This window comes from Camelus dromedarius, chromosome 18 (assembly GCF_036321535.1).
Source record: "Camelus dromedarius isolate mCamDro1 chromosome 18, mCamDro1.pat, whole genome shotgun sequence".
NCBI lineage: Eukaryota > Metazoa > Chordata > Mammalia > Artiodactyla > Camelidae > Camelus > Camelus dromedarius.
Genome location: NC_087453.1, coordinates 3,708,974 through 3,723,982, shown reverse-complemented (window position 1 = coordinate 3,723,982; position 15,009 = coordinate 3,708,974). Strand labels below are relative to the sequence as shown.

General features: G+C 50.7%; 1 protein-coding gene across 1 annotated transcript; it reads left to right on the top strand.

Annotated features, from left to right (window-relative positions):
* Nucleotides 1-5,797: 5,797 nt before the first annotated feature.
* On the top strand, nt 5,798-6,927 carry LOC105095655 (neuroendocrine secretory protein 55). The gene has a single exon (XM_064496972.1). It carries the CDS (start codon nt 6,199-6,201, stop codon nt 6,925-6,927), a length of 729 nt encoding a protein of 242 aa, XP_064353042.1. The 5' UTR covers nt 5,798-6,198.
* The last annotated feature ends 8,082 nt before the right edge of the window (nt 6,928-15,009 follow it).

Sequence of the window (15,009 nt, the reverse complement as noted above, 5' to 3'; positions counted from 1 at the left end):
TCTACCAGAGCCTCAGTGACTAGACACGTAAAATTGGTCTAATCATATCTTGAAGAGCTGGAGCTGAAAGGATTTCTATGAACACGAGTCTGAACCATGACACCAGTCAGACTCTCCCTCCAGGCCCGCTGCTACCCCGCTCCCCCACCAAGTCTGAAGGGGTGAGTCAGCCCCTCAGCAGACAAGATCAAAACAACTTGGAGGCCCTCTGTCAGTGCTGGAGGTGGGAGGACAAGGTGGGACGGCCAGGATTGCTGGCCGAGAGGGAAAGCACGAGCCGGAGGACTGTCCCGAGGGCTGAGTCGTCCTCCGCAATCAGCCGTGTTCTCGCCCACGGCCCAGCGTACAGGAGGGGCTGCTGCGCCTGGCACAGGGCGCATCTGAGACCAGGATCACCTAGGCTGTGGGCAGCTTTGGACACTGACGTCCCCATGGGCCATGGAAAGCAACAGACAGGCTCAGTGTAAGCTGGGCAGGCTACAGAACCCAGTCCCCATTTCTCCAGGGGATAGGCAGATACCAGGGTCCAGACTGTAGACCAGGGACCACATGAAAGCTGAGAGTTGGGGTCAAAGCGAGAAAGGGAGGCATCATGCCCGAGGAGGACCTGTATGCCCACACTCACGCTTTGCCTGAGGGAGGGGCCTTCCAGGTGCTTCCTGTTGGATCGGGAGCCTAGAGATGCTCCTCCCATGACAGAGTAGGTAGGTAGGCAGGCAGGCAGATGTTGGGGTGCTGGGAGAACCTCAACAGAGCACAGAGCCAAGGGAAAGGAAGGGCCGCTCCTGAGAAGACGGCCCCGAGCAGCTCTGTGTGCAGGAACAGGGTCACTTCTGATCCAATCTCCCTTTAGAAATGAAGCGCAAAATGGTGCGTGGTGAGCCCCACAATGGCCTGGACAGAATCCAGCCATGCCAAAAAGATGATTATTTCCCCCTTTTGGTTGCTGCTGGCTCCAGACGGCAGACCCCCCAAATCAGAATCAGGAGCTCATGAGTGTCACCGTCCATACTGGTCAGAGCCAATCGAAACCAGCACAGTCTTAATAACAGTGCTGCGGCGGCCCAGAGCAATGAGCCAAATGTTTTTCTTTGTACCCAAACCTCTTCAGGGGTGGGCGGGAGGGGCGATGCCAAATTCTCAGTGGGGTTGAGCCTTTCTGGCTGATTGTCATAGTCAGAGGTAGGGTACACTTCAAACTCCCTGAATTCATTTTTACCCAAAGGAAAGTTTGAAAAGCTCTCCATCTCCAAAAATAGTCCCATCCAACAATTGTCCAAAAAAATATTTTCAAGAATGATTGTACCCACTTGCCTCGTGGAGCAGAATCTATCTTTTATCTTGTGTCTCATTTCAGAAAATGTGTTGGTGTCTCGGGGACCCAGACAATGGCCTGGCAAACTTTTTGAGAACTCGTGTGACTCATCTCATCTCTGTCTCCTCCCGAGGGACTAGAACAGGGCTTTGCACACAGTAGGCACGCGGAAATAGGTGGATTGAAAGCAACCCTCTAATGGGCTATAAACAAATAAAAGAAAATCTCAAAGTCAGACTAGGTAAAAACCCCAAATTGATAAAGACGTAGTAGAGCTGTCAGTGTTAGCAGATGATATGATGATATATGTAGAAAGTCCTAAAGATGCCACCAGGAAACTATAAGAGCTCATCAGTGAATTCAGTAAAGTTGCAGGATACAGAATTAGTACATGGAAATCTGTTGCATTTCTGTACAGAAACAACAAAATATCAGAAAGAATATAAGAAGCATCAGAAATTAAGGAAGCAATTCCATTTACTATCACATCAAAAAGAATAAAATACCTAGGAATAAACCTACCTAAGGAGGCAAAGGACCTGTACTCCGAAAACTGTAAGACACTGATGAAACAAATTGAAGATGACACAGATGGAAAGATACTCTGTGTTCTTGGATTGGAAGAATCAATATTGCTAAAATGGCCATACTACCCAAGGCAATCTACAGATTCAATGCAATCCCTATCAAACTACCAATGGCATTTTTCACAGAACTGGGACAAAAAAAATTAAAAATTTGTATGGAAACACAAAAGAATAGCCAACACAATTCTGAGAAAGAAGAATGGAGCTGGAGGAATCAGGCTCCCTGACTTCAGACTATACTACAAAGCTACATTAGTCAAAACAGTAAGGTACTGGCATAAAAACAAACATACAGATCAATGGAACAGGAGAGAAAGTCCAGAAATAAACCCGCCCACTTATGATCAGACTAGGTAAAAACCCACCTCTTCCAGAAAAACCACCAGATGAATGCCCTCTGATTGTAACCACTGTCAGGCAGCTTCCATCCCCAGGCTATCTACCTGGGTAAGATTTAGTGTGTGGCACCTTTTGGTAACCCCTGTTTTAATACTGGGGAGCATCTCACATTGATGTGCATGTTGTTGGGTGGAAGCAGGAGTTGGCCACCTCTCAATCCCCTCCATCTTCCCACGATGCCTGGAAGAGAGTCTTGGTTACAGAAGTGAGTCAACACACCATTGCTAGATATCCAATTTCATTTTTAATGTCCAAGACAGCTCAGGGAGGGGAGCAAAGAGGCCCAATATAGTTAATAGACAGATTTGACTAATTTTGTTGCTTCAGCCAGTGAGTTGTGGAGCAAAGAGCTGCGGAGCCCTACCCTGGTTACGAGAACCTCCAGCCACTGGTTCCATCACATACACATATATGCTCATGTCCTGAAACTGCCCCCCAGACATTCCTTTCTGCCACTGGGCCACTTGCACTTTCAAACGCTTCTAAAATAGAAGTAGCATTGGAAGACCATGTCCATCAATAGAGACCCAGCCCCTCTCCCAAGGCCTCCAGATACCTTCATTGTCTCAGAATCTGACTTGAAAAGAACTTGGTGAGCACAGAGTTCCAACTCTAATGGGCTCAGGAGTCCCATGGAAGACATCTCCAATAGGTGGTCATCTGTCCTTTGATTTGACACTGCTTCTGACCAAGAGCCAATCACCTCCTGAAAGCCATTCCATTTCAGAGCCCTAATTGTTAGACTATTCTTCCTTGGGCTGAGCTGAAATCTACCTGTTGTAACTGCCACCCATAGGTTCTAATTTTGCCCTCTCGAGCCACATAAAATACATCTTAATGCCTCTTCCACGGGGCAATCCTTCAAAGGGCTGAAGACAGCAGTCTTCACCATTCATCTAAATAAGAACTTTATTGTGTGACACTCAGACAAACTGGGAGCTGTGCTTTCTTGTCCAACTGGTTTAGGAGCCTCCCCCCAGTGGGGTGCCGCAGGTGCTATACGTCCACACATTATTTACCGCAGACGGAGCCCCTTGTTCCTTCGCCCGGTAACAACCCCAGGTTGTCCATCACGCACTTGCTCCTCTTTGAAATTCACTCTGCAGCAAGCACTTTTAAAGTCATGCACGTAATGCATTTTAAAGAGCATTTTCTGCACAGAGCCATTTGCTCGGCCTCGGCACTAAGTGTGAGATGGAACAGTATTTCAGGGCAGTCCTCCGGCTCTTGGAGCCGTGTCGAATGTACACCAGGATGTATTTGTAACTATACATGACTCAGGCTCTAAATGCGGTGCTTTGTTAAATGTTCATTTGCTGATTAAAATGCATCTTGCAAAGCAAGAGCATTACTAATGCAGAACCCAGTCCAAAAATATGTATTATGTAATGCACATTTTTTAATAATGCAAGCAATCTCGGTGTATCTGTATTAGTGGACTGGCTCTGGGCTGCCATCTCCACTACAGGCATAAAGCACTCCTTCTGAAAAACGAAGTACTTTTCTATGTACACTGAAGAATCATAATCTACCTCGCTGCTGACAGCTGGCATTTGTCTCCATTGAAAGGGCATTCACCGGTACCCACATAGTCCTGATTTTTTCCCAGTGTGCCCTAAAAACCATGGGAATGATGTCTTTATGTTCCCTACCCTGTCCATGGGGCTGCGCTGATGGAAAGAAAGAAAGCAAGCAGGTGAGCAGACACTTTAGAAATGTCCCCCCTCGGTTGCAGCTGAGAGATCAGGATTTGGGATATACAGTTCCACACGGCCTTGTCCCATGTTCCAGAATAATGTCCACACAGTGAGTGGAGCCATCCAGGCACTTGTGATAATAAAACCCTGTCAGTTTCTCTGGAAAGTGTTAATAAGGACTTGGGCACAACTAGAATACAGACGTTTGTCCTTTTATGAAGTTTGCCAAATCCATCCCACTTTAAGCCGATCAGTATATTAATGCTATGAACTAACTCCAAAAACACAAGATGCAAGACAGACACAGCCAAGAAGCCAGGTCAGGAACATTAAAGACCATCCACACGCTGAGTAACAGCTGTGGGTGTAGGACGCTTCAGACCCTGGAAGGAGTACCAGGAAGGAAGGCCTGGCGGACCACCTCAGAAGGAAAGGAATTATAAGACGTCACACCTCCTCAAGTTTCCCCCATGTTGACTCAAAGATAAAAACCCCCACCTGTGCAGCCTGTTGATCCTTCCATGGATTCTGGGAAGGTGGTTTTGCTGAGTTATACCACCTGTGGACTTGTCACTGTGGTAAAAGGGACACTCCATGTTTAACCAGCCCAGACACAGTGGTCAGGTTACAGCTGGAACTCAGGAGATGCCAAAGTACTGTCCTTTCCTGAGCAAGGACCACTCCTGGGATCCCCTACAGGAGGACACAGAGCTCATTTGATTTTCTAGGGCTAAAAAAAGACATGTACCTTTGGGGTTCAACAGCATGATCTAGGGATGTCCAGCTGCCCCCTAACCCTAACGCCCTGGTTGTCCCTGTAGTTTCCTCCTGTCAAACACACACTAGATTACACAATGATGGCGGGATTCTGAGTGGTTTAATACTCTGATTAACAGCAGATTAATCTTAAATATCCTTTCCTTAATGTACAATTTTTTCTTTTCCCCCTCCTCTACCTTTAGCACCTAGAACAGAGTGCTAGGCACTTGATAATTGTTGAATGTACAAACTTTGCTGAAAATCTACTTCTGAAAGGAGATTTGAGCGGTAGCCGGTGAGGTTTCCTTGATAGCTGATCGCCCTGAAGCGCCCCCCAGGGGCAGAGAACTGGTTGTACCTACTGAATATTAGTATGGAAAGACTTCTTTAGCGGTTCCAGCTAATTAAAGCCTTTCAGCACATGTTCTCAGTTAGAGCTCAGGGAGGTCCACTGATGGGTTTAGGGAGGTGGAAACCATCACCCCGTCCGTCTGTGGGGGCCCTTCTTAAGGAAGATGCTTATTCGTCCACAAGGTAATTAGGCGATTGAGGCTGCATTGGCGGGGGGAGCTCTCAAATTACAGTCACTGTAACAGATCTGTCAAAGGTGGTTTCGGGATTAATGATTGCTTGGGGTTACTATCCTCAAACTGTTCAGAGCTTGGAAAATGCCCGGAATTGGATCGTCAATACTGACGTACAGAACATTCATTCCTCTGGAATATCTGCAATTTCGTGGTTTGCTTTTTAGCTGCTTCGGACTTTCTTCATTTTATCGATAACCTTGGAGAAGGTGGGGAGGGGTACGGACCCCACGGAGAACCCACGCCCAGCTGCGCAACTATTCTAACCTGTGGCTGGCTGGCTTGCTCCTTGGCACCCGCCAGGCCCCCCGCCCCTCGCATCACCCAAATGCTTTCAAACAAGGTTCCCTCCTGCCACCTGCCGGCCCACTAGGGTCTGCGCCTCTGGCTCCGCGCCACCGCGCTGCTCGCGGGGAGACGCCCCCGCCTCCTTACTGCACATGCCCGGCAGAAGTCCGGGCGCGCAACTTTGCAGAACCTCTCCGCCGGTCTCTCCTCGCCTCAGTCTCCTCTTTCCTCTCCCAGGCGAGAGGACCAGCGGAGGCACCTCTCCCGGGTCTTAGACTGCGGAGTCTAAGACTTAGAGAGAGGAGCCGGGAGGAGATAGACTTTTCTTCCCCTTTTCCCATCCCCTTTTTGCTCAGAGAGGAATGCAGAGGCGCGGAGCTTTAGAAAGTTGAGTGGTCAGGAAGGTAGGTGCTTCCCTCTTCCTCCTCCCACCGAGGTGGGGCTGGGACCTCTGGACCCAGCTTCTTACCTCGCCGGGAACACCTTTTTCGGCTCCAGCAGCCGATGCATATCGGAGCCGCTCTCTGCAGAGCCAGAGGGTGGGTCGGCTTCGCAGTGTGCGCGTGAGAATGGATCGTAGGTCCCGAGCTCAGCAGTGGCGCCGGGCTCGCCACAATTACAACGATCTGTGCCCACCCATAGGCCGCCGGGCAGCCACCGCACTCCTCTGGCTCTCCTGCTCCATTGCGCTCCTCCGCGCCCTTGCCACCTCCAGCGCCCGAGCCCAGCAGCGTGCGGCTGCCCAGCGCCGGAGCTTTCTTAACGCCCACCACCGCTCCGCCGCCCAGGTGTTCCCCGGGCCCCCTGAAGCTGACCACGAGCAAGAGGAGGCCGACCTCGAGCTCTCCCTCCCCGAGTGCCTAGAGTACGAGGAAGAGTTTGACTACGAATCTGAGACCGAGACAGAATCTGAAATCGAGTCCGAGACCGACTTCGAGACCGAACCCGAGACCGCCCCCGCCACTGAGCCTGAGACCGAGCCCGAGGACGAGCGTGGCCCCGTGGTGCCCAAGCGCCCCACCTTCGCCCAATCCCTCACCGAGCGTCTCAACGCTCTGAGGTTGCGGAGCCCCGACGCCTCCCCCAGTCGCGCACAGCCCAGCACTCAGCAGTCCCAGAGCCCCGGAGAAGGGGAGGAGCCCGAGCCCGAGGACAAGGATCCAAGGGACCCCAAAGAGTCCGAGGAGCCAAAGGAGAAGAAGCAGCAGCGCCGCTGCAAGCCGAAGAAGCCCACCCGCCGCGACCCATCCCCGGAGTCCCCTTCCAAAAGGGGACCTATCCCCATCCGGCGTCACTAATGGAGGACGCGCCCCAGATTCTCCTTGTTTTCCTGGACCCAGGTTGGTTAACCACCGCTTAACTGGGGAGTCTGGGGTCGGTGTGGGAGCGGCGGGAGGAAGGGAGGGAGTAGGAAAGACAGGTTAGGAGGAAAGCGGGGAGACAGCGGGCTCCGCTAGCTAGCCCAAAGAGGCGGGGGCCCAAGATGAGCTGGGGAGAGCTCCCCAAATTCTCCCCAGGGCTCCGGCGGGCACCCCAGTGGCCAAAGGCTCACTGGACAGCGGGACGCTCCCCGCATCCTGCTGGAGACAGCCTGAGGTCTCGGAGCCGGTGCCCAGGATACGCGCCTGAATCCCGGGGCTCCCCAGGTTTCAAGCTGCACACCCCAAAGGCACGGGTAAGTCACTTGCTTTACATGCTTTTTTTCCCTCCTAGAGAAACTAGTCTCTAACTAGTTGCCCTTGGCGGGTGCCAGAAACATGGTTAAGAGGTGTTCGCGCCAACTTTCAGGAAGCGAGAGCCGCCGCGCTGTAACGACACTGTTGCAATGTGCGTAAAGTAACCAGACTGAGACTGAGCAAGAACTCCGGAGACTGCCGGCCTCGGGAAAGCCAAGCGCGCGCGGTGCTTAAGACACTCAGAGCCTGGAGCCCAGGTCCCGTCGCTGCCAACTTGGATCTGCGGGACCTCGGCACCAGTGTCCCCGGCGGCTGTGCGCCAGTCCTGGCCGCCACCACACGTCTCCGGGCGCTCGCGGGGCTGGACACCGCGCCAAAGAGCGTGCGCACCTGCCCGCGCGCCCCAGAGCCGACCTTTCCGAGCCGGCCGGCAGTTCCCCACGAGTCACCCATACTTGGAGGGCAGGCAGAGGAGGTACGGGAGTCTCGTGAGGCTACCAAGGTTGGTGGCGCGAACTTGGTCACGTCGGGCATCGCCAACCTCTTGGCGCAGCTGGTCTGGCGGCGGAGCTCGGTGCAGCTTTGCTAGGAGGTCCCGGGCTGTTTGCGCAAAGGCCTGGGGATGTAAGAGAGAGGCTGAGAGGTCAGCGATGTGATTGCGAGCGGAAAGGTAAAGCAGAACAAGGTACAGGCTGGAGAGGGAGTTGCGCCTATCATCAGGGAACCCTACAACGCGTCTCCAAAGAGCGCGACACCCGCCGAGCCAGAGAAAAGGTGTTGGATCCGACGCAAGTCCTTGGGCTAGCGGTCGAGAGGGGGCAGGGGCCGGCGGCTTCGGCAGCCGAGGGGAGGGGAGGCGGCGCGCACCAGCCATTTTCAGCTCAGTTGGAGTTAAGCTTGGAATCTGTAACCTGGAGGTGAAACTGTCCCGGTGCATGAGCACAAATACGGACGCAATCCGGTAACGCATCTTTGGCACGTAGTGTGCCTTTCTTGGCAGTCCTGGGGGGAAAGACTGATTAGCGATATGTATTTACAAAACCGCACCTGATTTGGAAACTGATCTTTTTGGTGCGCGCGCGCGACTCGTTTTTGCGCCGGTTTGAGCTATTCTGATGCGAATGATTGGGGGGGGGAGTGAAGCATTTGGAGACTTGAAATGAAAAAACGGGTCAGATTCTTAGACTCCTAAGATTGCGGCCGGAAGGAACACAGGGGGTCTTCCTTCCAGGACTCTCCCCTAGGAAAGGAGTCGCGGCGCCCCAGAACTTGGTTATGCCGGGATGTGGCGCTGACTAATGGCTGTTGGGTGCCGGTCTGGTCTTCACTAGTAAATTCGGGGAAGGGAGCTTCCCTGCGCAGCAGGGGAGTGTCCTGAAGCCTGGAGGCTGCGGAGGACTTGAAGAAGGGTCCAGCGTGCCCTGCCTGTGGCTTGAAAGCATGAAACTGCCTAAGTGAAATGGGGGCTCCCCAAAGCTGACATTTCTACTTAGTGTAAAAACAGCGATGCTGTGTTCCCTTCCGTGGCATTAAATGTTTGGTTTTTTTTCCCTTCTGGTAACGTCTCTGCAGCCTGAGTTCACCCAGTAAAATGTCTCTTGTGAATAAGCAAAAGCAGTCAGGGTGTGGTAGGCTTTTTTGGTATGCTTTCCAGTGTGTGGGCTGCCTTCACAAACTGGGGAGCCCGGGGGACCCGCTTTCCCACAGAGCTAGGTTTTTGCATTAAAGAAATTAGCATGTCACCTTCTTGCAGGATGAATAAACAAGTTAAAAAAAAAAAAAGTCCTCAGCGCCTAGCCCATACCTCTGCCCCCGAGTCTTGGGCTGTTTTTTAAACAGAAGCCTGTATAGGGAGGGGCTGGCTCTTTTAACTGTAAGCAATAATACCAGGTTAGTTATTGGGGAGGGGGTCCCCATTTAGGAACACACGCTTTGCCATCTTTCAGACATTCCTCCAAAAACGACTTGATTGTGAAAACCTGTTAACCACCCACACCCCCTCCCCGACTCCGCTCCCCTCCCCCACCCTCTCCTTCCATCCTGGCTGCAGGGTGGGTGGAAGAGCTATTGGGAGCATACCAAACACCTGAGGAATATACCAGCCCTCCTAGGAAAGTGCCTGGGACCCTCCCCAAGGAGAGTGGATTTTGCTACTCAGACCCTGCAAAGCCTCTTTCTACCTAAGACAATAGTGTTCAGCTGCCTTTCTTTTCCAGGGGCGTTTCTGGCAAGTTCTCCTAGCATTCCCAACTCACTAGTCTCCCAACTAGCCCTTTGTCTTGCCCTGCCCAACTGGGGTGTTAGCATTTGAATGGGCTTACTTTACCCTTCCAGCTTTGGAAATGGCCTCAAAAAAAAAAAAAAAAGCAGACCTTGTTATTGACCACTTGGGTGAATTACCATATTTCAGACAGGGAGAGAAAGAGGTGGAGAAGGAGGTGGAGAATGAAGCTAATTAAGTGTGATGCTCCAATATTCAGGACTGTTTACTCTGCTACATTGATCATTTGCTTAATAGAAATCTGCTTTTACTTGGACCATTTTAACTAAACTTGTTGAGTTGGAAAATCATGCAGCATGTTCAAATATTGTGTGTTGTCAACAGTCTGGCTTAGGTTTACTTCTGAAGTTTGGCAAACAAAACTTTTAATCTGTGTTTATCAGAATTCAAGAAATGGGAATTTGAAAGTTTGGAGCTGTTTTAAGATCATGTTTCTTTAACGCACTAGAAACTGCCCCCTCCCTGGAATTGCTTACCGCCCTTTACTCTTAGCCCTCATTTTTAGCAGCTGTGATAGAAGGTTTAATGAGGAAGAAAGCTGCAACTTCAGTGTTGGGAAGAATGAGGTCTTTTTTTGTTTGTTTAATAACCGGTCTGGATTTTACTTAATTTGTCTGTATTATCACTGCTCTTCAAGCAAAGGGAAGCTATTGAGAGGAAACTGAGTAGAAACCATGGTGTTGGGGAAAGTATGTCTCTTAACAGAAAAGTGACATATCACAAGAAACAAACCACTAGAATCAGATTAAGCTTCCAGGGGCGAGTGAAGTCTCCTCTTAAAATTGCCAGGCAAAGGGGGATAAGAATCTCAAGTTACATCTTTAATCCCCACGCTCCAGAGCGGGGGCGGGAGTCCCTTGTCCTGCTCTGCCAGGTTAACAATGCTGTTTTCTGAGTCCTGATGCCCCAGAGATGGGCAACGGGATCTAAGGAGCTTCCAGCCCTGGTCCTGCCCAGCAGCCTTGGGGCAGACCCAGCACCCTCTGCCTCCGTTAGTTCATGTGAAACAGGAAGAAGATGAAGAGATGGTCCTCCCATCCCTTTCAGCTCCAATGATATGCGGTTGATTAGTTTAAGCAGCCCTGAGTTGCGCAATTTGACTCGCCCAAATGATTTGAATGCTAATGGATCCAGAAAAGTTCTAAAGTTGATAAAATTGAAGCACCAGTTGTGAAGAAATCTGTTTTGTGTTGATCTGATTTGGTGTTCTCAAATCTGGTTTTGAACTGGGGGCAAAAATGGTTTAGAGGCAGGATAGAAGATACACAGACAAACAGGTAAGTTAGAAATTACAGAATTCCACTGTGTCCTATTACTCGCCTGAGGAAAAACCTGGCCCTCCTTAAGAACAGGTATTTAGTGGTTTTCTTAGGTCTACAGGTGTTTCCCCACCTGCTCTCCCTGATTTCAGCATCAGAAAACAAGCTTTTAGGGGGTTGGGGGAGGGGCACAGCATGGAGCCAACTTTGCCCAGAGCAGCCTGGAGATGCTGGCTGCTTTGGGAGGGAGATGACTGACTGCCAGCCCCGCTGGTTAACTGACCACAAGCGCTGAATGTGTTACTTAGTAGCACTTTCCAAAGTCCTGATTAGGCTAGACCTGAGGAAATGGCTCAGAGGATGCAGCCAGTTAATAAACTAGTTTTCCCAACCTTTATTTTTTGGTTTGGTTTTTTCATTCTCATCCCCGCCCAGGAGCTTTTTCAGATTCTTTTTTCTTTAATTGGTCCTCTCCCATGAAATGTTAATGGCACAGATATACAGATGTGCTGTGGTTCTGTTTCTGTACTGCGGGACCTGACACTAGCTAAGATTTTTTTGCACTCCCCTCAAACCAATTTTGCCTCTCCTGCAAATGCATGAGATAAAAGAAAGCAAATGTCTAAAACAAAACAAAAAAACTGGCTTATGTCAAATTAAGTGATTAAACATCCCATTTTTGTTTTATATTTTCCTTTGAGGGGTGCTGCATATTACAAGGCTTTATATTAGGTGAATTTTACTGATGTTTCTCTTTTTTAAATCTCCTGCGGTTTTTGTCCCCCAAAGCCCCTAGTACCAATGCTGGTGCTAGTGCCTCATTAATGCACATGGCAGAGAAGCCAGAGTAAACAGCCTAGTAACTTAGTTCTCCCCAGGCCAAGAGTCTGCAGGCCCTGGCCACTGTCACCTGCTGACAGCACTCAGCCAGTAGAGGCCGGACATCTGAGAGAAGCTGGCACCCCCCCCCAACTCCCTATTCCAGGGTAGAACTGGGGAGACTGCCTTCCTAGCTTCCTGTGTGGACACAGCCAGTTTTCATTCCATGGGTTTATTTTAGGGTGAACACGTTATGAATTAACAGGGGGCACAGCTATCAGAAAGGCAGGGTAAGACTGGGCTCCATGGAGAGAGGGCAGGTGGCAGCTGTGATGTGAGGGGAGATTTGAGGACAAGGGGAAAAGAAGGTTTGGGGGGAGTCACAGGGAAATGGCAAGATGCAGGGAGATGAGGACACCTGAGAAGGGAGAAAAAATTGGGAGGTGGGAATCACAAAGCCTATAAACATCAGGGCTAGAGGTTGAAGAAGTAGAGATTTAGGGAGAAAAAGGTTTAGGGGAGACTCCATGGCAGGCCTTAAATACTTGGTGGCAGCAGGGGCGACGCCAGGTCGGCATTAAGAAGAGCATTTTTCATAGCCGGGGATGGCAGTGGACCGCACTGCTGGGCACCTCAGATTAGTCACCGTTACCGGCGCTTTCCCTCCGAGAGTCTCTTACCGGCCTGGCCCAGCAATTTCAGTTTCATAGGTGCAGTAGAGTTGTCATACGCATGCCTCAAATGGAAAGATTTAAAACCTAGGAAATCTTGTTTTCTAGTTCACATCCTTAGTCTTGGACTTTGGTTCAGGAAGAGGCCTTGAATCTCAAATCTGAGGGGCTCAGGGCCCAGGATGCGGCCCTGCCCCCCAGCCCCCTGGCAGACAAATACATTTTTCCTCCCCCCCAGGCAAGAGGCGGCTTCTGAGTGCCCTGGCTTACTGGCTTATGTCCTGTCTCAATTAGGCTTCATTAGGAAAATTCTCTCTGGGTAATTGAGGTTGTGTGAGGAGGTGAAATACACCATTCCCCTTAAATTCAAATGACGTTGCCAAGAAGCCCCCAGGGTGCCTGGAATTTCCACCATGAATTACCGACATTTTAAATAGAGCTTCCACTAAAGCCAAATTTATTTTCCAGGATTCCCTCCTGCCATCCCAGCCCCCACTTTTGCCCCCCTCCTAGACCCCTTTCCCGTGGCGCTGTTAATTTTTTCTGCTTGAAATTCTCTGCTGCATCATCAGCCAGCCTGGAGGAGGAATCCACAGTCCCGTGACTGGAGGATGTCTGGACCCACCGTACAAGCGCAGGTGGTCAGGTGCCAGTCTCACGTCTGGCTGCAGCAGAATTGGGCAGCCCTCCCAAGATGAGGGCCACTGAGAATGGCTAGTGAGCTGAACGAAGGGTCTGAATTCATGGTGGGGAACCCTTGGCCTCTGGGGGCTTTTTAATCTGAGCAGATTAAGTCTTTCATAAGTCTGGCTGCTACTGTCTTTAACATCAGCCTTGCATCTGCAACTAACGCACATCCACTGGAGGTATTTTCCGTGCAGTTGGCATTTGCCTGAAACAGCTTGGTCACACAGACCCTTCTGCAGACAGCAGTAGGCTGCTGCTGCCTCCACCGGCCAAGGCTGGCAGAGGAGATACTGGGAGGTAAAGGCATGGGCGCAGCAAGTCTTCACAGAACAGTAATTAATTGAACAGCTTCAAAGTCTCATTGCTACTCAGTAGTGCTCAGAAACCATTTGTCACTGGGAGCTGAAGAAATGTAAGTGTTGCCTGAATTCTCTTTCCTGGGTCCTCACCTTTCTGTTTTTGCCTTTTCCTCACAACTGGTGAAAAGATTTCTCCATCTTCTTATTTGGAAGTAACCGACAACTAATGACATGAGGGGCTGCAGGGAAGGCCCCTGTAAACTGCCTCCCTCCCAGCCCTGGAGAGGGGAAAATCCACCACCCAGGGAAGAGCACTTCCCCCTGGTTTCTGCTCCCTTCTCTCCTGCCCACCTCCCCTCCCTCTCAGGGACCCTCTTCCACTTTGCTTTCTCTTTCTTGGAAACAGGGATGAGCTAAGAAAGCAAGCTGACAGGCAGCTACTTAAAATTTGGATGGGCCTTGTGCCTTTGGCCATGAGTAAAAATCCCCACATGTAAGTACACTGACGCTCCTTGCTGATTATGCTGTGTGCCAGCATGGAGGCATCAACAGAGCTGTGAGACAGAGTTTGGGAGGCCGGGGGGGGGGGGGGGGGATGTCATGTCCCTGCAGGTGGCCTTGGTGCCATTCAAAGCATCAGCAGTGAAGGAAATACCTTTCCATGGGGGTTACCTACTTACAGAAAGCCAGCTAGCTGATCACTACCTGTGGCTCCTGGGCCATTGGCCTGGACAGGCTGACCTTAGAAATGCCACGTTTGGTGGGAAGAGTGTAGCTCAGTGGCAGAGCGCACGCTTAACATGCACAGGGTCCTGGGTGCAATCCCTGTTACCTCCGTTTAAAAAAAAAAAAAGAAATGCAGTGTATAACTGAAACATGAATAGTGTTTCTCAGTTTAACTGAAACCAGAGCAATGCTTCCCATTCTATTCTTAATGCATCAAGTGTAGAAAATCTGTTCTTTTTAAGTAGCTACATATACAGATTTCAAGGAACTTTAACCTGGATTCCACCAGCCAGTCCCTCCCTCCTCTCTTGGAGGTATCACCTCACTGCAGCCCCTCCCTGGCGCCCACCCCAATGGGACAGGGTCCAGACCCTGGCCCACAGGTTCACTGCAGCTCAGCCTTCCCTCTAGCACCCTGCACCCTCTCCTGCCTTCCTCCTGAGCCGTGTGAACCCATTAGCTAATTTTCCTTCCTCCTTCCTGTTCATCCCTATAAAATCTCTCTCTCTTTCCCTGATAGAAATCCATCCAGAGTCGAAAATCTATGCCCAAGATACTCTGCAGTTCTAAAATTCTGATGGCAGATCCTAAAAGCTGTGCCCTGGTGCAGTGAGGTCCAGGCTAGGCTGTCCACCGCCACTGGCCATCTCCATCTGGGTCAAGGCCACATTTTTCTCTTAGTCAACAAGCTCACCAGATAGTCCCACCAATCAGGGTGCCCCCCCCCAGTCAACCCACCAGTAACCCAACTCTTACCACACTGGGTCCTTGGATCCTTGGGGCCAGGCTACCCAGCTGCCTTTCGGGTGAGTCAGCTCTTCAAACATCTGGCCACACTTCTGGGGTCTTTCAAGTCCCACTGCTGATCTGAGGTAGAGTTTCAGCTCTGACCCCCAGTCACCCAAGTGATTTGGGGTTTTCAGATTCTGGTAGCCAGTCACTACAGGAAATCAACAAGAGTG